At 47.3% G+C, this 21,533-nt stretch overlaps 1 protein-coding gene across 1 annotated transcript in view; it reads left to right on the forward strand.

Annotated features, from left to right (window-relative positions):
• The window catches only part of TPPP (tubulin polymerization promoting protein), a 64,232-nt gene continuing 42,699 nt past the window's right edge, over window positions 1-21,533 (forward strand). Inside the window, exon 1 of the mRNA XM_060248308.1 lies at window positions 1-311. Coding sequence (XP_060104291.1) covers window positions 1-311 — 311 coding nt within the window. The remainder of the gene's footprint in view (window positions 312-21,533) is intronic.

Here is a 21,533-nt window from a genome sequence, read left to right on the forward strand (position 1 = left end):
ATGGCTGACAATACCAGTAGGCCAGCCAAACCCGCCAGCCGAACCCCTCCCAAGTCTCCGGCAGACCCCGCCAGAGAGAAACTGGCCAAGCGCTTGTCCTGCGACTCCAACAGCTCCCTCGAGGGGGCTGCCGGCCGCGAGCTCAGCGCTCTGGAGGAGGCCTTCAAGAAGTTCGCCATCCACGGAGACACGAGAGCCACGGGGAAGGAGATGCACGGGAAGAACTGGTCCAAGCTGTGTAAGGACTGCCACGTGATCGACGGCAAGAACGTGACTCTCACGGACGTGGACATTGTCTTCAGCAAGATCAAGTAATTGCACTGCCTGCATTCCCCCTCCCTCCTCCCCCCCCACTTACATTGCTGTTAGGGTTGCCAATCCCCAGGTGGGGGCAGGGGATCCCCTGGCTTGAAGGCCTTCCCCTCTTCAGGGTCATCAGAAAACAGGGGAGGGGAGGGAAATGCCTGCTGCGCACTCCATTATTCCCTATGGAAACCGATTCCCATAGGGTTTAATGGAGAATTGATCTGCAGGTATCTGAGGCTCTGGGGAGGGGCTGTCTTTTGAGGTAAAGACATCAAACGTTCAGTGTATTATCCAGTACCTCTCCTCAAAATGCCCTCCCAAGTTTCAAAAAGATTGGACTAGGGGGTCCAATTCTATGAGCCCCCAAAGAATGTGCCCCATCCTTCATTATTTCCAGTGGAGGAAAGGCATTAAAAAGGTGTGCGGTCACTTTAAATGTGATGGCCAGAACTCCCATTGGAGTTCAGTGATCCTTGTCACAACCTTACTTCTGGCTTCACCCCCAAAGTCCCCAGTTATTTCTTGAATTGGACTTGGCAACCCTAATTGTTGTGAATTTTTGTGAGTATTGACTAGTTGGTCAGGTGTGGCCCAGAGACTTTTCCCCCATGATGGAAATTGTCTTCAGGTTCTTTAAAAGCGTAGGTTGCACTTTTGAATGCAGATTCAGGTGGGCAACCCTCTTTGTCTGAAGCGATAAAACAAAGTTTGAATCCAGTGGCATTTTTAAGACCAACAAAGTTCCATTCTGGCCTGGGTATTAGCTTTTGTGAGCATGCGCACTACGCAATACCTGATGAAGTATCTGAAGAAGTGTGCATGCACACACAAGCTGAGACCCCGAATTAAAATTCCTTGGTCTTAAAAGTGCCACTGGACTCAAACTTTGTACTTTTGAACGCAGTTATGTCAGGTTTAATAGGGATGTATATTAATTGTAGCACAAACAGGCTCTCCAACCCCACCCCCCCACCCCCGGTAATGGCTATTAAGCAGAGATGGGGGTGGGAAAAGCAGATATTCCAATTTTCCCTTTAAGCTGCAGAGTCTTGTGACCAAAAATTCTACTTTGTGAGCTACTGGCATTAAAGTTGTGAGCTACTGCGTAAATTAGTGTGCTCTGGGGCCATCCTTCCTGAGCTAAGGCAAAAATGTGCGAGCTGGAGGCTAAAAATCTGTGAGCTAGCTCACACTAACTCAGCTCAGAAGGAACGCTGGTGTGGACGTTAATGAAAAGTGGGCCCCAAAATTGTAGATTAGGAGTTGAAGAGTTTCCAGGTCAGCTTTGCGCTCAGTTTGAAAAAAATGCCTCTCATCCACGTTCTTTATTGAATTAACTCTGTTGACAAGTGACACATTCTTGTGTAAAATACTGTGTTAGCCTCAAATGCGCTGGGTTTCAGTCCCCCCCCTCCCCCAGGAGATAACACTGTGCGCTTGATGTTTGTGTGTGTGTGGAAAAAACAGCGTTGTCCAGAGGTGAATCATTACCTGTAATTGTCTTGTAGCCTGATCTTTGTATAATAGCAGTTCCCTTCTGAAACTCTCTCAAAAAAGAGAGAACAGTTGAGATCAATGCTCCCTCTAAGCTGTGGAGTCTTGTGAGCAGAAATTCTACTTCGTGAGCTGCTGGCATTGAAGCTGTGAGTTGCTGCATACGTTAGTGTGCTCTGGGGCCATTTTTCCTGAGCAAAGACAAAAATGTGTGAGCTGGAGGCTACAAAGCTGTGAGCTCGCTCACACTAACTCGACCTAGAGAGAACACTGGTAGAGATTAGCTCTGTCTCCTGAGGCAGCTGGAGAGTCTTACTGGAACTAGGTCTTGGTTCTGGATGCCGTCTGTGACAGAAAGGCCTGTTAGATAGGGCTTCCAGTTTGGTGTAGTGGTGAAGTGTGCAGACTCTTATCTGGGAGCACAGGGTTTGATTCCTCACTCCTCCACTTGCAGCTGCTGGAATAGCCTTGGGTCACCGATAGCTCTCACAAAGGTTGTCCTTGAAAGGGCAACTTCTGGGAGAGCTCTCTCAGCTCCACCCCCCTCACAGGGTGTCTGTTGTGGAAGAAGATAAAAGGAGATTGTAAACCGCTCTGAGACTCTGATTCAGAGAGAAGAGCGGGGTATAAATCTGCAGTCGTCTTCTTCCAGCATAGACCCAGGGTTGGGCCAGCCCAGAGCTGCCTTTTGGCTGGGTGGAAAATCCCTTCACTAAAAATATGATCCTTGGAATCTATTTACTGATAGTAAATAGGAACAGAAAGGCCCTCTGGGCCGTTGCCCGGCAGAATGAGCAAGTGGTTTGCAGAACGTCCGTTAGCTGATTCTCAAATGTCTGTCTTGTTTCTGCTTATGCAGCCTCGCCTACCAACTGTACTTAGCACTTGCCACGTTTTAAAGGTGTGTGTCTGGGGGGGGGGTGGGGTGGGGGTGGGACAAGCTCTTCCATTGAAAAAGTGCTGTTCTGAATTTGTGGAAACATGATGGATCTCCATTACCAGGCCTCTGCTGGCTGCAAATCACTCTGAAAAGGGTCTGTATGGAGGGCCCAGAGTACCCAACCACCCTTCTCTTTCTTTTTAAGAAATACTTTTTAACTGCGACCAAGAAGACGTGAGAACCCAGGCAAGTATAACAGTGAAAAGACGTTTATTATAAGTGCTCTAAAACAATAGGTGGATGATAAAGATTTAGTAATGAGCCCCGTGGCGCAGAGTGGTAAGCTGCGGTACTGCAGTCCAAACTCTGCTCACGACCTGAGTGCGATCTCGGCGGAAGCTGGGTTCAGGTAGACGACTCAAGGTTGACTCAGCCTTCCATCTTTCCAAGGTCGGTAAAGTGAGTACTCCGCTTGCTGGGGGTAAAGTGTAGATGACTGGGGAAGGCCATGGCAAACCACCCCGTAAAAAGTCTGCCATGAAAACGTCGTTATGCAACGTCACCCCAGAATCGGAAACGACAGGTGCTTGCACAGGGGACTACCTTTATCTTTAAAGATTTAGTGCTACAGTGAATATGAAAACAGTAAAGGTTGGTGCAATTAACAAAAAGCTCTGACGCATTTAGCTATACAGTACTCTAATACCAAAACTCACCACACTTCCCTTGGGATCTTTTCCGACTGCCTGTTCCAGAGAGCTCTCCTTCTCTGTCTGCAGCCTCTCAGAGAACCTCTCTGCCTGCAGCCTCTCCAGGAAAGAACCCACCCTGTCTGTGCTTGGCCCTTTTTATGCTTTCTTCCCAGGTCCCACTCCTTTCTGGGGTAGTTTCCCTCCAAAACCTTGCCGCCCAATCAGAGGGACAGAGGGGATCCTAGAAAATGTAGGCTTTCTTTAGTAACCGTAGGAAAAAAAACTCAGCAGGGACTTATTTGCGTATTCGGCCACACCCCCTGGCATCACTGTTGCTTCACGGAGGGCTTCTTTGTAGAAAACACCAAGCGGGAACTCATTTGTGTATTAGGCCACACCCCCTGATGGCAAACCAGCTGGAACTGCATTCCTGCTCAGAAAAAGTCCTGGGTCTCAGAAGTTCTTGGCCATTTGGGGCTGGAACCTGTTGTCACTCAGCAGGGGACCAGAAAGGCCTTCTACTGGCTGCCATAGGGGTCTGTCTGAGGGCCCAGAGCACCTACCCAGCCCCTGCATCCCTTATATCTGTGACCAAAGAGACAGGAGGATTCAGGCAGTATAATAACAACAAGAAGATTATTATAAGTAAGTGCTCAAGAACAACTAGTAAAACATTCTGTGCACAGTGAATATAGAAAATAATAAAGTTTGGTACAAAGAAATAAAAGCCCTGATGCGTCTAACTAGATGCCCCGAATACCAAAGACTCACCACCCCTTTTGGGTGAGGGAACTCTCCAGCTGCCGTCTCTCCAGAGAGAACCTTTCTACCTGCAGCCTTTTCCAAAGAGAACAACCCTGTCTGTGGCTTGGCTTTTATATGCCTGCTTTTCAGGTCCCACCCCTCTGAGCCAGTTTTCCTTCCAAAACTTCTTTCACTCAGTCAGAGGGGCAGAAGGGATCCCAGGAGATGTAGGTCCACTAGCAACTCCTAAGTAGGCTTCTCCAGGCCCTCTAGGCTGCACTAGTCCAAAGATCATGACACTTGCAGATAGGGTCGCCAAGTCCATAGCGGCCTTTGGCAAGGGACTTTTTTCATGCGCGTGACACAATGATGTCACCCGCAAGTGACATTGTGCACCGGCCCTCTAGGTGGTTCTGGGAAAGCTCTATGTTTCTCCTGGACGTTCTAGCAATTTGGAAGGGGAAAACTCTATGGTACATATTGTACCATAGAGTTTTCCCTCCCAAATTGCTAAAGTGTCCAGAAAACCATAGAGTTCTCCCAGAAATGCCTAGAGCGACCAGTGTGTGACGTTGCCGGCACGATGACATCACTTGCGGGTGATGTCATTGCACTGGCGACATCGAGGGAGGTTCCCCCCACCGGCCCAATGTGGGCTGGTGGGTTGGGAACCTCCAGGGTGGGAGAACTTCCACCCAGCCCGGGGCTTCGCAGCCCTACTTGCAGAAGGCAGAATCAGGGGAGAGGAGGAAGCTTTGGGGGGGAGGTGTATGATTCTGTGGAGTCCACTGTCCAAAGCTACCATTTCCTTCAGGGGAAGTGCCCTCCGTTGCATGAAGGTCGGTTGTAATTCTGGGAGATCTCCTGCTGCTGTAATTCTGGGAGATCTCAAACTGGAGAGCCAGTCTGGTGTAGTGGTTAAGTGTGCGGACTCTTATCTGGGAGAACCGGGTTTGATTCCCCACTCCTCCACTTGCACCTGCTAGCATGGCCTTGGGTCAGCCATAACTCTGGCAGAGGTTGTCCTTGAAAGGGCAGCTGCTGGGAGAGCCCTCTCCAGCCCCACCCACCTCACAGGGTGTCTGTTGTGGGGGAGGAAGGGAAAGGAGATTGTGAGCCGCTCTGAAGCTCTTCGGAGTGGAGGGCGGGATATAAATCCAATATCTTCTTCTTCTGCTGCTGCCACCTTATGGTGTTGGCAACCCTAAAACTGTGCTGGGCTGAAAGATTTCTTATCCTGGCCGGCTGAGAAAGGACGCCTGAGTTGGCTCCCAGCTGCTCTCTGGAGATTTGTTTGCATTCCAGCGGCTGGTGTGTGTTTGATTTCTCCTTTCAGGCCCAGAGTTTCATATTGTTTATTTTGTAGTGGCGAATCCACATTAAAGGAAAGCAAACTCTACAGCTGAATGATCTTAGGACCAACTAAGTTCAGTTCCGGGCGGGGGCACGGGATCTTATATCCAGAATAAAACTTTGTTGGCCTTAAAGGGGCCTCCAAACTTTGTGCTGCTGAACCTATTAAATCTTAACGTCTCCTGAACACAGCAGATTAAAACGGGGCAGCGCGTTCACGTCTGCCTGTTGAAAAGCCGAGTTTTGCTTACGCATCGTGGAAAGCAGGGGCCCAGATCTCCCAAGAATGTCGGCAAGAGACCTCAAACCGGCCTTCTGACCTGCCGCTGCGGGCAGGTTTCGTTTTCATTGTTTATTGGGGTCAACAACTGCTCCAGGGAATCCGATATTGCAGATAAGCCCTAAGCCCTATTGCTTCACTGCTGGTAGTGACAAGAATAGAACATTCGCTATGGAAGCCTTTTTTTCTTTTTGCCTTTCTGTTTTCAAGGAGCCTCCATTGTGGAAGCTGCTGCAAAATGCAGCCCTAAAGTTTCTAATTTTATGTCGTTCTTTGACTGACCCCCCCCCCCCCAATATTGCCGTTAACATTGGCAGGTTGCTAGGGGCCCAAGCCGGCCTGAGTGACATCATGCCTTGGATCTCAGTGCAGCATTTATTTAGATAGACGTCTCCATAGAAACGTTTGTTTGTATGTTTCCCTCCCCTTGATGTTACCAAGTGTTATATTTTAAATGTGGTGGATTGCAATCAAAGACTACTGCTGGCGAGAAGAGCAGCTATAAATATACGTGTCCCTTTGCACAAGCAGAATTAAAACAATCAGAAGTTTACCAAAAAGAATGCCTTCAAAAAAAAAAAGAATTCCAGAGAGAAAGATGCTCTGTGCTTTGACTTCTGTGAAGTTGCACCCGTTTGCAAACATCAGTTCAAATTGCCATGCAGCTGTTCGTACTGCAAGGATCCCACAAGTCTCGCAGGAAAACCTCCTACCTAAGGCCGGCCAGATCTGAAGCGAACTAACTACAGTGAATTATGGGAACCCACAAAGCTATTGCTCTTGACAGATGGTTGAAAAACTTTGGCAAAGATGACTCTCCGGGTGTGTGCCCTCCTCTGCTCCCCCTTTCTTGTGCACCGGACAGATTACCGTTTGCAACTTCAGATGCTTGCAAGGAGTTCATGACCACTGTTGGCTTGTGTTGCATATTGAACTCTTGTCTCGCCAAAGCTTGAACCTTCAGCTAGGCTCCTAAGAGCTCTAAGCTTTGCCCAATCAGGAAAGAGGCTGTTTCGGAGGGAACTGTCCTGATTGGGCCTTCAACGACCATTTGGATTGGCTGACTTTTGGGACACTTGTAACATAGTATATAGAACAAAGTCGGAGTCAAGGAGCACCTTTAAGACCGACAAAGTTTCATTCAGTATGTAAGCTTTCCTGTGCTCTAAGCACACTTCGTCATTCTTACATTCTAAATAAAACTTTGTTGGGTCTTAAAGGTGAAGCTTGACTCCCACTTTGTTCTACTGCTTCAGACCAACACAACTGCCCGCTTGGATCTACCAACATTGTATATAGGGGTCGTTTCGTAGAAAAATAGGTGGCGGAGTTTATTAGCATATGCCACTACCACCCCGCCAAAACCAACTTGATGCAAGAAAGGAGAGCCCTGGGAGAGCGAGGCCTGCTTGAGCTGGCTAGAGATCCAGCCAGCCCATGCAGGCCTCGCTCGCCTGGGGCTCTCCTGGGCTGCTCCCCCTCCCCCAGTCAAAAGGCCAGCAAGCCACCCGCTGCCCAAAATCGCATAAGAAGTGGAGAAAGGGTGGCGCAGGCTTCTCCAGGGGTTAGTGCTGGGGGCGTGGCAAAGCTCTGGCTGGCTGGCTGCCTGCTCTCCTAATCTAGGGATTGTTATGCAGCTGCACCTACTACTCAATGGACAAGGTAGGTGGGGCGGTGGGGGGCTCATTAGAAAGGTTCAAGAGCTGTGCTCCTGTGAGCTCCTGCTGAATCTGAGGCCTGGTTGTTAAAAGATGACTGGCTGGAGTGTATAGAAGGGGGGGATATTGTTGGGCTTGTGTTGTGTGTTGTGTTTTAAGAGCTGAATAAATCACTTGCTGTTTTTGAAGAAGAGCTGTTCCAGCTTCAGTTTATAATGGTTTGAAATATCTCTGAGATGAGAGACTGAAGTTTGTGGTACTAGTTAACTGCTTGGCATGATGGCCAGAGGTTTTGGAAATGCTACTGCGGTAAGAAGATGAAATCTTCATGTGGCAAAACAGGGCGCTCTCTCTTGACACTCCCCAAGAGGTCAATTGGTCAATCGTGTGGCTTTAAAATGAATTAATTGGATGAGCTCTCAGTGAAAAGCATCAGTGTGGCTTTGTTGGAAGTGCGTTTCGGAAAGAGCCTGTGAATTAATTGTTCCATAAAATCTAAGGTTGGAAAGAAAGGATTGAAAACAGCGTCTATTGCAAAGTTGTTTTAGAAAAGGTTACACATTCTATAAAACGGGTGGCTGGGGCTGATGAAAGTTGTAGGCAAAAAACATCTGGAGAGCTACCGTTGGCCACCCCTGCTATAAAACATATATCTGGAATACTTTGCATGTTGTAGCTCATGGGTGTCAAACTCATTCGTTATAAGGTCCAGATCTGACATAAATGTGACCTTGTCAGGGTGGGCCGTGTGTGTCATAAAACGTAATGCCAGGTAGGGGAGATATAAACTTTATTAAAAGACACAGACAAACACACAAACTCAGCCTAATCCACCTCACTGGGTTGTTGTTATTCCTTATCTAAATAGTTCACATTGCTTTCCTACTGAGAAAGACTGGATTGTGATGGCACAAATACAGTGAAAAGGGGAGGCAAACCATTTGAACTCAAGAGAGCCCGGGCATAAGGAACCAACAAAAACTCTCTCTCCCTCCCTCTCTCTCTCCCTCCCTCCCCCCCTCCCTCTCTTTCTCTGTAGCAAGCCAAAAAGCTCATACCTTGAATAATACTTTGTTGGCTTTAAAGGTGCTTTGCATTTTCCCCTGCAATTCCCTGGGCAAATGAAGTTCTTGCTCTTTCCCTTCCTCCCCAGGGGATGAGGGGGGGTAGGAGCTTCAGCCAATAGGAGAAAGAGAAACTTGGTTCAACAGCTCTGTTGTGCAACTGAGAGAGCCTGGCAAAGCAAGCTCTCCTTCACCCCCTTCCTCGCCAAGGGAGGATGCTTAGCCAATGGAGAAAATAGAGACTTTGCTCTATAGCTCCTGTGTGATTGAGCAAGCCTGGCAACGCAAGTTGTGATGCAGAAGGAAGCAAGAGAGGGAGAAGGAAGCAGATGACAGTGAGTTGCTTGCAGGCCTGATAGGAGCTCTCCAGGGGCCAGAGTCGGCTCCCGGGCCACATGTTTGACATCCCTGTTCTAGCTGCTCCAGAAAAGATATTGGAGAACTATAGAAAAGCATAATGGATTCAACGGCTTTAAGTGATTCCCTTACTAGGAAAAGCTAAAGCATTTGGGACTGTTTCATGCGGGTAAAAAAGATGAGTATCAGGGACATTGTGGAGGTTTAACGAACTATGAGTGGTGTTGAGAAACTGGAGTAGGGAGAACTGTGTTCCTTTTTCCGTAATACAGCTACTCAAGGTCAACCAGCATACCCTGTGGGAATGTAGGCTATTTCTAGTTACCCCTTGTGCAGCATGAATGGCTCCTTTCAATGCCCTAGTTTTGAGCAGCGCAGCAAACAGAGAGGCGAACAAACAACGGCGTGTCTCCGGAGATGCCAAATACTAAGCGGATGGCCTTTTCCAGGGTCTGCATGCTCTACTGTTTTGTGTCTGGGATACTTGGATCTGTCGACCTGAAACGGGGAATGTCTGTTACGCAGCTGTTCATGTCCTCCCGAGCTGCTTCGTGTGTACATAAATCAGGCTGGAATGAGCCGTGCAGCTGAGCGCAAAAGGCAGGCAGCTGGTTAATCTGGGGTTGGTCTTCTCGGTGCCAGCAAGGAAAGCGGCTTGTTCCCCAGGGCCGCTGAGAGATGCCTCGGGCTCCAACGTAAGTGGCCCAGGGGAAGAACTCCCTTGTTGGACTGACGATGCACGAGGTCTGTGATCAGCATCTCTTGGCGCTTGTTTTATTTTGGAAGGCCAAGGGGGGGATAGAATTCTGACTGGGGCCACTGCACAAAGGCTTCTCCTCCTCCCTGTGCTGTTTGTCCAATCAGGGGCGTCCCACAGCAGCTGTCCCCGCCCCCCCCATATTGAGGCAGATGAGGGTGGGGGAAACAGAGTGGCCAGAAATGGTTTGATCTCCCACTCTGCAGTCCCAATTCAAATGCCCTGGATCTTTTTGCCCCTATCCAAAAAAGAGAAAATTTTTATCATGTATCTCCTGCGTATGCATTTTGGCACAAGCCTGCAGTTAACACTAAAGTGAAAGTGAACTCTCGCACACACACGGACTCACAAAGCCGATAAAACAAACGGTTTGCACGCCCATACTTTTGTGATCTCCTTGGAGCAATGGTATAGATAGCTTTACTCAATGGAGTTACTGAATGTAACAATCTGCTGTCTTTCAACCAACTTACAAAGAGAAAGGTCCGGGGGTGGAGTTTGTCTGCAGCCCATACTCAGGTTCTAGCGAACTCTTTACTATCCCTTTTACTACACAAACAATTTCTGAAAGGAATGCAAAAGGACTAGAGGGACTGGGCACTCTCACCCCCCCACACACACACACTCACGCTCTTCCTGCTCCCCCCCACACGCAGCTTCAGTCTCTTTGAGATTTAAAGGCACACACACACTTCCAAAACAGAAGCAGTTGCAAGCTTCTGTATCTGCCTGAGATCTAAAAGCACATGTGGCTGTTGGGGTGGTGTTTCCCCCTGACGGCCACCTGGCTGGCAGTGGGGAGGAGCTTGCAAAACCAGGGGACCTGGGGATTGGCAAGCCTACGTGTGGAGCAGGTGTGTGTCACTGGGGGTGTGGGAGGAGGCATTTGTGAGTTTCCTGCATTGTGCAGAGGATTGGACTAGATGACCCTGGAGGTCCCTTCCAACGCTATGATTCTATGAAATACGAAGAAAATTATTTTCTTTTCATTGCATCTGAAGAAGTGAGCTCTGACTCACAAAATCTCACACTGGAACAAATATTCTTCTTTAAGGTACTGCTGGACTTCTCTTTCACTTTAATGTGCAGCCAAATGCAAAATGCAGCTCTGAAAGGGTCCATGTATGGTTCATGTATATGTATTTATAGTTTGTGTATATGTCCATGTATAGCTCAGCAATTCAAGAATTTTACTTCTGAAAAATTCCCAGTTTTGAAGATTTTTTTTCTTGCTTGGTGTAGACTTCTGAGTCCCATGAAATACGATTCCAAGCATCAAAACATGTGCACACACGTACAAGGATGTAGTGGTACCCAGGGCCTTTTTTTGTAGCAGGAACTCATCTGCCACACCCCTATGATGTAGCCAATCCTCCTGGAGCTTACAGTAGGCCCTGTAAGAAGAGCCCTGTAAGTTCCGGGAGGATTGGCTACATCAGGGGTGTGTGGCCTAATATGCAAAGGAGTTCCTGCCACAAAAAAAGCCCTGGTGGTACCCATCACGCAGATGAATTGCAGTTGCATGCCCATGTGCTTCCTGATTGGTCACTGCTGCGTTCATTGCACTACTACGGTTGTCTCATGTGGTTGCCAACACAAATGAGGCTACAATCTGCTTGTTCTTTTCGGGTACATTTCCGACTCAGTGCAAGGGACAAGAGTGTAATGGAGTGGAACGGGGGCGTCTGTTCTTGAATCTCTTGCTCAGCAAAGGTGCTGCTGGGTAGACAGGAAATGACCTTCAGCTCCAGACAGGCTCCAGGAATACCAGTCCTGGGTTGCCCTAGCGTGTAGCTGCCAGCAAGAAGAAATTCTGGGGGAAGAGTTATGGCGGGGGGTCATTTTGTAGAAAAAGAGGTGCCGGAGTTCATGAGCGCAATTCATTTGCATATGTCACTCACACCCAACATCACCAGAAGGTGGACTAAATTGGATCAACTCAACATCCACCTTAAAATGCTTCTTGAATTAGAATTGTCATGATAAAACCTTATTCCCATCATATTTTTTACATTGCTTTCTCCTATGTGGCTACAGTGGCATGAGGAAGATTTCTGTATGTCTGCTTTATATGTTTTGGTTATTTTCCTGGGGGGTTTTGCGGGGGTGTGTGTGTGAGGATATTAGAAAGTTTATCAAATCTTAGAGTTCAGCAAAATTCTCCCAGGGGGTTTGAACAATGGAGCCCAGAAGCAAGTATTTTTTGGGGGGGTGGGGGTGGGGGTGGTGGTTAAGAAAGAAAGAGCAGAATAAAAGTTAGAGGTTCCGGAGCTCTACTCCTGTGAGCTTTTGCCCAAAATGAGGCCTTCCTGGAAGTCTTTGCTGGTTACACTGCTAACCACTCTGTCAGCAGTCTGAGCTTTGGAATCGTGTGAACCGTGATGGTGAGAGGGGAGCAAGGATGCAAACCAGAAGAGTCCAGGATAATTATTGCAGGATGGCTTTTTAAAAAGTAAAGAAGATATTGGATTTATATCCCACCCTGTACTCTGAATCTCAGAGCAGTCACAATCGCCTTTATCTCCCCCCCCCCCACTCCCGCACACAGCAGACACCCTGTGAGGTGGGTGGGACTGAGAGAACTCTCACAGCAGCTGCCCTTTCAAGGACAACTCCTATGAAAGCTATGGCTGACCCAAGGCCATTCCAGCAGCTGCAAGTGGAGGAGTGGGGAATCAAACCCGGTTCTTCCAGATAAGAGTCTACGTACTTAACCACTACACAAAACTGGCTCTCCTGTGGTAGTCCCCTGTGCAAGCACTGAGTCGTTACTGACCCATGGGGTGACGTCACATCATGGCGTTTTCTTGGCAGACTTTTTATTACTGTCCCCAGACCAGACAAATACGTTCCAATCCACCATTCCAAATTACATTACATTCTACTATTCATTACGTTAGATTAGGAGACGGACAGAGCGTAACGACAGGGTCTTAATTAATTGCTCTCAGCTTCCCACAATTGATACATCTGCCCATTAATCTCCAATTCTGACATCTTTATTGCCTTTACTGTATTTCCCCTCAGAATTAAACCCAAACAAATGGTGCTTTCATAACCTAAGTTTATTATTCCTGATTGGTCCTTGAATCTGCCAAACATCTTCATTATGCTGTATGCTGATTTACAGCTCACCCTCTACCTATATGTATGGACTGGTAATTTCCCTTTCATTGTATTTGAAGAAGTGTGCATGCCCACACAAGCTTATACCTTCAGTAAAACTGTGTTTATCTTAACGGTGCCACTGGAGTCGTTCTTTCCCGTACTCTGTCTGTCACAGAGATGCCAAGTCACCCTTCTAGCTCCGTAAGTGTCTCAGCATATCTTGCCCATCTGCCTCTCATCCACAGGAATAACTTATTAAAACCGATTTCCCACTTGCCTTACGGCTCTCTCGACCTCCTCTTCTCAGCGGAGCCAATTTCGCACTCTCTGCCCTGAGGCTGCAACTCGCGCCACCTTTTTCGCCCGGCAAACAGAAACCTCTAAAAACCAGCTTCTCTTTGCCGTGCGAAAAAGGCGAAGCGAGTTGCAGCCCCAGGGCAGATAGTGTGAAATCGGACAAAAGCCCTGTGGAGAAGAAGAGCGTCAGAGCGGCACAAGGCAAGTGGGAAATCAGTCTAAATGTGCCTTATGATGGGACAAGTGGTCTGGCTCAGACGCTGACTAGTGAGATATCGAAGCGCGATCTATAGATTAGGCTTGCCAATCCCCAGGTCCCAGCGGGGGTTCTTCCGCTTTCCCAGGCTCCTTCCCACCCCCAGTCAGCTGGCCGGCAGGGGGAAGCCCCGCTCCCAGAGGACCATGTGCCTTTCCACCTCCGGAGGCTTCAGTCTCCGATTGGAAAGGCTTCCTCTTGGGATGGGGTGTCTGTGTTACTTTGAAGAAGTTGGCAGCAACTCCTGAGTAGAGAGGCCAATCCCTCACTTCAGAGTCGCCTGAAATGGGGTGGGGGGGAGGAAATGTCTGCTGGTCACTTCATTATTCCCTATGTGGAGATCGATTCTCATAGGGTATAATGGGGAATTGATTTGGAGGTATTGGGGGCTCTGGGGGGCTGTGTTTTGAGGTAGAGACACCAAATTTTCAGTATAGCATCTAGTGCCTCTCCCCAAAGTACCCCCCAAGTTTCAAAACGATTGGACCAGGGGGTCCAATTCTATGAGGCCCAAAAGAAGGTGCCCCTATCCTTCATTATTTCCTATGGAAGGAAGGCATTTTAAAAGGTGTGCTGTCCCTTTAAATGTGATGGCCAGAACTCCCTTGGAGTTCAATTATGCTTGTCACACCCTTGCTCCTGGCTCCACCGCCAATGTCTCCTGGCTCCACCCCCAAAGTCCCCAGATATTTCTTGAATTGGACTTGGCAACCCTACTATAGATAAGGGAGGCGAGTGTTGCCGAGGGGTCCTGAGTTAATGTTATCTATCATACTTCTTAGAGTCTTTGCAAGGACTTCATCGTAATGGGTAGTATCTGGAAAGCTTGTTTTTGGACTGATGAATGAGTGGAAAAATCCCTAATACTCGTTGTCAAAAAGGAACGCCTGTCTCCTTGTTGGCTGTTTTCCTCCTATGCTATTTATATCATCCCATTTTTCCACATTTGCTGATGGTGTCCCATGTTGAGCTGTAACTGTAGCACAGACATGTAGCTTTGTGGATTAGAGCCTTTTGTTAGAAAGTAGACCCATTGGGCTGAAGACAGAGTTATGCTGTTTGCTTCTTACGGAGGAAACAGGACATCTTTGTAGCGTCCTCCTTTGCTGTCGACTTGGGTTATGCATTTCTCCTCATAACATTCAACTCCTTGTACACGCAGGGCTTTTTTTACAACTGATCTCCAGCTGGTAGGGTTTATTGAAGGTAGAGATCTGCGCAGGAACTCCTTTGCGTATTTCGCCACACACCCCTGATGTAGCCAGTCCTCCTGGAGCTTACAGTAGAACCTGTACTGAGAGCCCTGTAAGCTTTTGGAGGATTGGCTACATAAGAGGGGTTTGGCCTAATAGGCAAAGGAGTTCCTGCTACAAAAAAAGCCCTGCTCTGGGAAGTGACCCGTGGCTACCTAGAGTTGGACTGAGATTATCTTGGTTGACTTTTAAATTGGTCCTTCTTTAAACATCTTGCAAGCGGTGTTCCATCTAAGCTGTGGCATCTTGTGAGCAAAGACTCTCCTTTGTGAGCTATTGGCTTTAAAGATGTCAGCTACTGCATAAATTAGTTTGCACTGGGGCCATTTTTCCTGAGCTAAGACAAAAATGTGTGAGCTGAAGGCTAAAAAACGGTGAGCTAATTCAGCTTAGAGGGAAGGAACACAGCATGCAAGTAGAGAGAGCTTTGATTTGGATTTCAGCCTGCTGAGTAATCATTAAGGCCAATTTTGATGCATAGGCTATGCACAAGACTAGCTTTTTATATCAAGACTCTGGAGTAACGCAACCCTTGTCGTGGCGTCTGGTTTTGTTGTTTCATATTCTGCACACTGCCTTGAGTCTCAGTGAGAAAGGTGGGCTGTTAATAACATAATTAAATAAGCACACACACCCCAGGCTGGTGCTAGCTTATTTATTTCATTTATCTTTCTCCCCCATGGTGACCCAAGATGACTTCCATCATTCTCCTCTTCTCCATTTTATCCTCACAACAACCCCATGAGGCAGGTTAGGTTGAGTGTGCGTGACAGGCCTAAGGTCACCCAGCAAGCTTCCATGGCTGAGCAGAGATTCCAACCTGGTTCTCCCAGATCCTGATCTGACACTAACCACTACACTGTGTTGGATCTCTGTGCGTAGCTTTATGTAGAGCAGGGGTGGGGAACAGTGGCTCTCCAGATGTTTTTTTGCCTACAACTCCCATCAGCCCCAGCCAGCATGGCCAATGGCTGGGGCTGATGGGAGTTGTAGGCAAAAAACATCTGGAGAGCCACTGTTCCCCACCCCTGGTGTAGAGGAAGGAGCAGGACGATGTGACATAGTACATGCTGGATTCCCAGTGGCCTGATTCACGGAGGAAAAGGAAAAAAAAACCTTAGGATTCTCCCTGAGGCCAGCTCTGGGTCAGGAAATTCCTGGAGGTTTGGGGGCGGGGGGGGCAACAGTGAAAAGACTTCTAGTGTCCTGGCCCCACTGGTGGACCTTCTGATGGCACCTGGGTTTTTTTTGGCCATTGTGTGACAGAGTGTTGGACTGGATGGGCCATTGGCCTGACCCAACATGGCTTCTCTTATGTTCTTAAGTTGTTGGGGGAGGGGCTCCAAACCAGGGGATCCCCTGCCCCCAACTGGAGATTGGCAGCCCTCCATTTTCTCCAGGGGAGCAGATCTCTACCTTCAATAAACCCTACCAGCTGGAGATCAGTTGTAAAAGCAGGAGATCTCCAGGCCCCACCTGGAGGCTGGCAACCCTGCTTTGGCCTGTTGCCCTTCTTTGGATGGTGCCTTGAGTTCCCAACTTTTGTCCCAGAGCCCAGGGAGAGGCCTTGCCCTCAGGCCAGTCAGAGTAGACCACTGGCTGCAGCAAAACAGATGCTGGCCGCCTGGCTCAGTCCCTGACTAAGATCCTCTCTGCGGCCTTCAAGGCCCTTCTAGGCCTCAGTAGCTGTTGCCAGACGAGCCCTCTTGGTTTGTGTCTCCGTTTGGGCTTTTTGTGGCACTGGGTTCACTGGGGACAGAGGGGAGGGGAGGCTCACCAAGGCATTGTTTCGGCTTCTTTGTAAGCACCACAACTGTGTTTCCTGCAAAACACTCCCCAAAACACTGCAACGGTAGGAGAGTTGCCATAACAACCACTGCGGGGGGTAAATTATAGCATCTGTTTACGCTTTTTTTGGATGGCTAACCAGGAGGTTAAGATAGGGAACAAAGGAAGCGCGGTTGAACGTTTCCTCTGCGAAGGAGGCCGAACACAATAGAAAGAAATGGAGTTGAGTCAGGACACCTGAGATAAATTTATATCCCTGTTTCCATTAGATGGGGGGAAAACATCCTGAGGATCTGAAATTACCTTATTGCCTGACCGACGATGCCTGTATCCATACTCTTTTCCTGCAGTGCAGCAAGCGTATACAACGGAAGCGTCTTGTTAGGGTTCCCAGATCCCCCTGGGCCACTAATGGGGGTAGTAATAGGGTTGCCAGCTCCAGGTTGGGAAATTCCTGGAGATTTGGGGATGGTGTCTGCGGACAACGGGGGCCTCAGTGGAGTACATTGCCATAAATGCCTTCCAAAGCAGCCATTTTCTCCAGGGGGACGGATCTCTGTGGTCTGGAGATGGGCTGTAATTCTAGGGGATTCCCAGGCCCCACCTGGAGATGGGCACCCTGACATCTTGTCCACATTGGAAATTCCAGTTGGAAATTATAGTTGTAGTGCCATGAGGATGTGGATTAGGGTTGCCAGGTCTGACTCAGGAAATATCTGGGGACTTTGGGGGTGCCGCCAGGAGACTTTCCAGTTCCCTAAATCGGGGGTGTTGAACTCAATTGTTATGAGGACCGGATCGAACATAAATGGGACTTTGTGGGGCTGGGTCATATCATGTAATCCCAGGTACCAGAAATATACACTTCAGAAAGGGCACAAACAAACACAAAGACATTTTTAAATTTAAAACATAAACGGGCTTAAAACCTACCAATAATTAGCAAACATCTTGCAATACTTTGTTTATTTAACAGTCTTTTATGAGTGATGCCTCTTGCGCTGAATTATTGCATCAGCATCTTGAGAGAATGTCTGTACTGTAGCAGTCTTGAGTATGCTGTTCAGATGTGTGCATCTGTAAACTGCAAACCTGATTTTGATGTATTGATGTCCATTACAGAAAAAAGCTGCTCACAGACATAGTTCTCCCAAAACAGAATTTTAGAAGCAAAAGACTTAACATGGGGCTAATTAGGACCTAGAAACAAACTGGTAAAATTTTGCTAATGCCAACTTCAGAAAACATATCTTTCAGTACAAGGAACTGATCTCTGAAGCCTGATTGTCAGAAAATCTACAGCTACCACCTAGAGGTTCACAATTCTAGGCAAAACACCCATAACCCTCCAAAATATAATGCAAACTTTACTAGCAATAGAGGAAAATAATAGAATGGGAAAGACAAGAGATCTCTTTAAGAAAATTGGAGAAATCAAGGGAACATTTCGCGCAAAGATGGCCATGATAAAGGACAAAAATGGTGGGGACCTAACAGAAGCAGAAGAGATCAGGAAGAGGTGGCAAGAATACACAGAAGAATTATACAAGAAGGATCTCAATGTCCCGGACAACATGACAGTGAAATAGATGACCCTGAGCCAGATATCCCTGAGTGTGAAGTCAAATGGGCTTTAGAAAGCATTACTAACAACAAAGCAAGCGGAGATGACCGTATCCCAGTTGAACTATTCAAAGTCCTAAAAGATGATGCTGTTAAAGTGACACACACATTATGTCAACAGATTTGGAAAACACAACAGTGGCCACAGGATTGGAAAAGATCAGTTTATATTCCAATCCCAAAGAAGAGTAATGCCAAGGAATGTTCAAACTATCGCACCATTGCACTCATTTCACATGCCAGCAAGGTCATGTTAAAGATCCTACAAGCTAGGCTTCAGCAGTATGTCGAGCGGGAACTACCAGAAGTTCAAGCTGGGTTTCAGAGAGGTAGAGGAACTAGAGATCAAATTGCCAACATTCGATGGATTATAGAGAAAGCACGGGAGTATCAGAAAAACATCTATTTCTGCTTCATTGACTATGCTAAAGTCATAGTATATGACTTATGATAGCATAGCATTGGCTATGCTAAAGTCATTGACTGTGTGGATCACAACAAACTGTGGCAAGTCCCTAAAGAGATGGGAATACCAGACCACCTCACATGTCTCCTGAGAAACCTGTATAAGGGTCAAGAAGCAACTGCCAGAACGGGATATGGAACAACTGATTGGTTTAGAATAGGAAAAGGAGTTTGACAAGGATGTATATTGTCACCCTGCTTATTTAATTTATATGCAGAGTACATAATACTCTTAGGCAGGCAAGGCAGTTGGCTCCTTTTCTGGAGCAGGACGATCTGGCAACAATGATCCATGCAACAGTCACCTCAAGGTTGGATTACTGTAATGCCCTCTACATGGGGCTGCCCCTGTGCCGAACCCAGAAGTTGCAGCTAGTGCAGAACGCCGCCGCTCGGCTGTTATTAGGGCTCCCTAGATGGGAGCACATTCAGCCGGGGCTCCGGGGACTGCACTGGCTGCCAATAATATACCGAGTTCGGTACAAGGTGCTGGTTATTACCTTTAAAGCCCTATATGGCCTAGGACCTGCCTACCTTAGGGACCGTCTCTTCCCATATGCTCCCCAGAGAGTGCTGCGATCCGGTTCTCGAAATCTGCTTGTAATCCCTGGGCCAAAGGAGGCCCAGCTGAAGTCAACTAGGGACAGGGCCTTCTCGATCACAGCCCCTTGCTGGTGGAACCAGTTACCGGAAGAGGTCAGGGCCCTGCGGGACTTTGGACAGTTCCGTAGGGCCTGTAAGACAGTCCTCTTCCGGTTGGCTTATAACTGACCGGCATTGAAATATTCTGAAGGAAGATTGTAAGATAGCACACTGACATTGATCGATTGATATTTTAGTTGTTTTAATTATGTAAATTATTATGTATTTTAATTCTTAAATTCTATTGTTAGAATTTCTATGTTGTAAGTCACCCTGAGCCCGCCTCCGTGGGGTAGGGTGGGATATAAATCAAATCAAACAAATAAATAAATAAAATAATGCGGAATGCTGGCCTGGATGAAGCACAAACCTGGATGAAGCACAATTAAGATTGTCGGGAAACACATCAACAACCTCAGATATGCGGATGACACTACTCTAATGGCAGAAAGTGAGGATGACCTTAAACCTCTTTTTGAGGGTGAAAGAGGAGAGCACAAAAGTAGGCTTGAAACTCAACATCAAAAAAACTAAGATCATGGCATCTGGCCCCATCACACCTTGGCAAATAGAAGAAGATAGATAGATAGATAGATAGATAGATAGATAGATAGATAGATAGATAGATAGATAGATAGATAGATAGATAGATAGATAGATAGATAGATAGATAGATAGATAGATAGGTAGGTAGGTAGGTAGGTAGGTAGGTAGGTAGGTAGGTAGGTAGATAAATTTATTGTCATTGTTCTCAAAAGAGAAAATGAGAGCAACGAAATGAGGTGCTCTTCCACAAACATACCAACACATCAACACCCCCCGCAAAAAAGGACATATACATAGACCATTTAAATGCATCTAAAAACAAATAACCATTCATAACCCTGCATTTAGCCTAACCACGGCACTTGGATAGAAGCTGCCCTTGAATCTATTTGTCTTAGCCTTCAACACTCTATATCGCCTACCTGACGGTAAGATCTCAAATAGCAAGTGGCCCGGATGTGAAGGGTCCCTTAAGATCATTTATATCTTCCTTTTACATCCCCTATTATACAGATCCACCAATGAGGTGAGAGAACATCCACAAAGACATGGAAGTAGTGACAGACTTCACATTTCTGGGGTCCAGGATCACTCCAGATGGTGACTGTAGCCATGAAATTAAAAGATGTTTGTTCCTTGGGAGGACAGCTATGGCGAACCTGGGCAGTATAAAAAAAAGTAGAGACATCAATCACCCTGCCAACAAAAATCCGTATAGTCAAAACGATGGTATTCCCAGTAGTCATGTATGGCTGTGAGAGCTGGACCATAAGGAAAGCCGAGCGCAGAAGAATAGATGCTTTTGTGATGTGGTGCTGGAGAGGACTCTTGAGTCCCTTGGACTGCAAGAAGATCAAATCAGTCAGTCTAAGGGAAATCAACCCAGACTGTTCCCTGGAAGGTCAGATGCTGAAGCTGAAGCTCAAATACTTTGGCCACCCAATGAGAAGGGAGCACTCCCTGGAGAAGACCCTGATGCCAGGAAAGACAGAAGGCAAAAGAAGGGGACGGCAAAAGATGAGATGGCTGGACAGTGTTACTGATGTATCTGCATATCTACGGGACCGCCTTTCTCCGCATATCCCCCAGAGAGCACTGCGTTCAGGGGCAAAAAACCTACTCTCGGTCCCCGGACCAAAAGAAGCCAGGCTATGCGTGACAAGATCTAGGGCTTTCTCGGTGGCAGCACCAGAGCTTTGGAATGCTCTTCCAGAAGCCATACGGGCCCTGCGGGATCTGTCTGCATTCCGCAGGGCCTGTAAGACCGAGTTGCTCAAGCAGGCCTTCGAGGCTTGACGAAGATGGCTGCCACCGGACATCACACAGAATGCCGGTGTTCACGGCTTGGAATTCTAATGCCGCTATAATGTATTCAGCACTATATAATGGTTTTAATAATCTCGAATTGAAATACGTTTTTAAACTGAAAATGTAAATTATGGTTTTATATATTTTATTTGTTTAATTGTGTAGATACTGTGAGCCGCCCTGAGTCCGCTTGCGGAGAGGGCAGGATATAAATCAAATGTAATAAATAATAATAAATAAAGTAACAAACACAAATTTGAGCAGACTTCAGAGGATGGTGGAAGACAGGAGGGCCTGGCGTGACTTTGTCCATGGGGTCGCAAAGAGTCAGACTCGACTGTGCGACTGAACAACAACAACAAAATAACAACATAATTGCCTATTCCAAGAGGGGGTTTCTTTTGCTAGCAGTTCTGACCCTAACTTTCCAAACTTTTACCAGGCAGAGCACCCATAATACTCCAACATATAATGCAGCTTTACTACAATAACAGCAGCATTACTGTATTCAAAGAGGGTAGTATGGGTTGGGTTGTTTTGTTTTTGCTAGCAGTTCATACTGACTGTAACTTCCAGGCTACCTGGCAGAGTGCCCAAAACACAGCTTGACTAGACTAGACTATAATGGCAAAAACAAACGAACGAACAAACAAAAAAACCCT

The sequence above is a fragment of the Heteronotia binoei genome, chromosome 10 (genome assembly GCF_032191835.1).
Source record: "Heteronotia binoei isolate CCM8104 ecotype False Entrance Well chromosome 10, APGP_CSIRO_Hbin_v1, whole genome shotgun sequence".
NCBI classification, from domain to species: domain Eukaryota; kingdom Metazoa; phylum Chordata; class Lepidosauria; order Squamata; family Gekkonidae; genus Heteronotia; species Heteronotia binoei.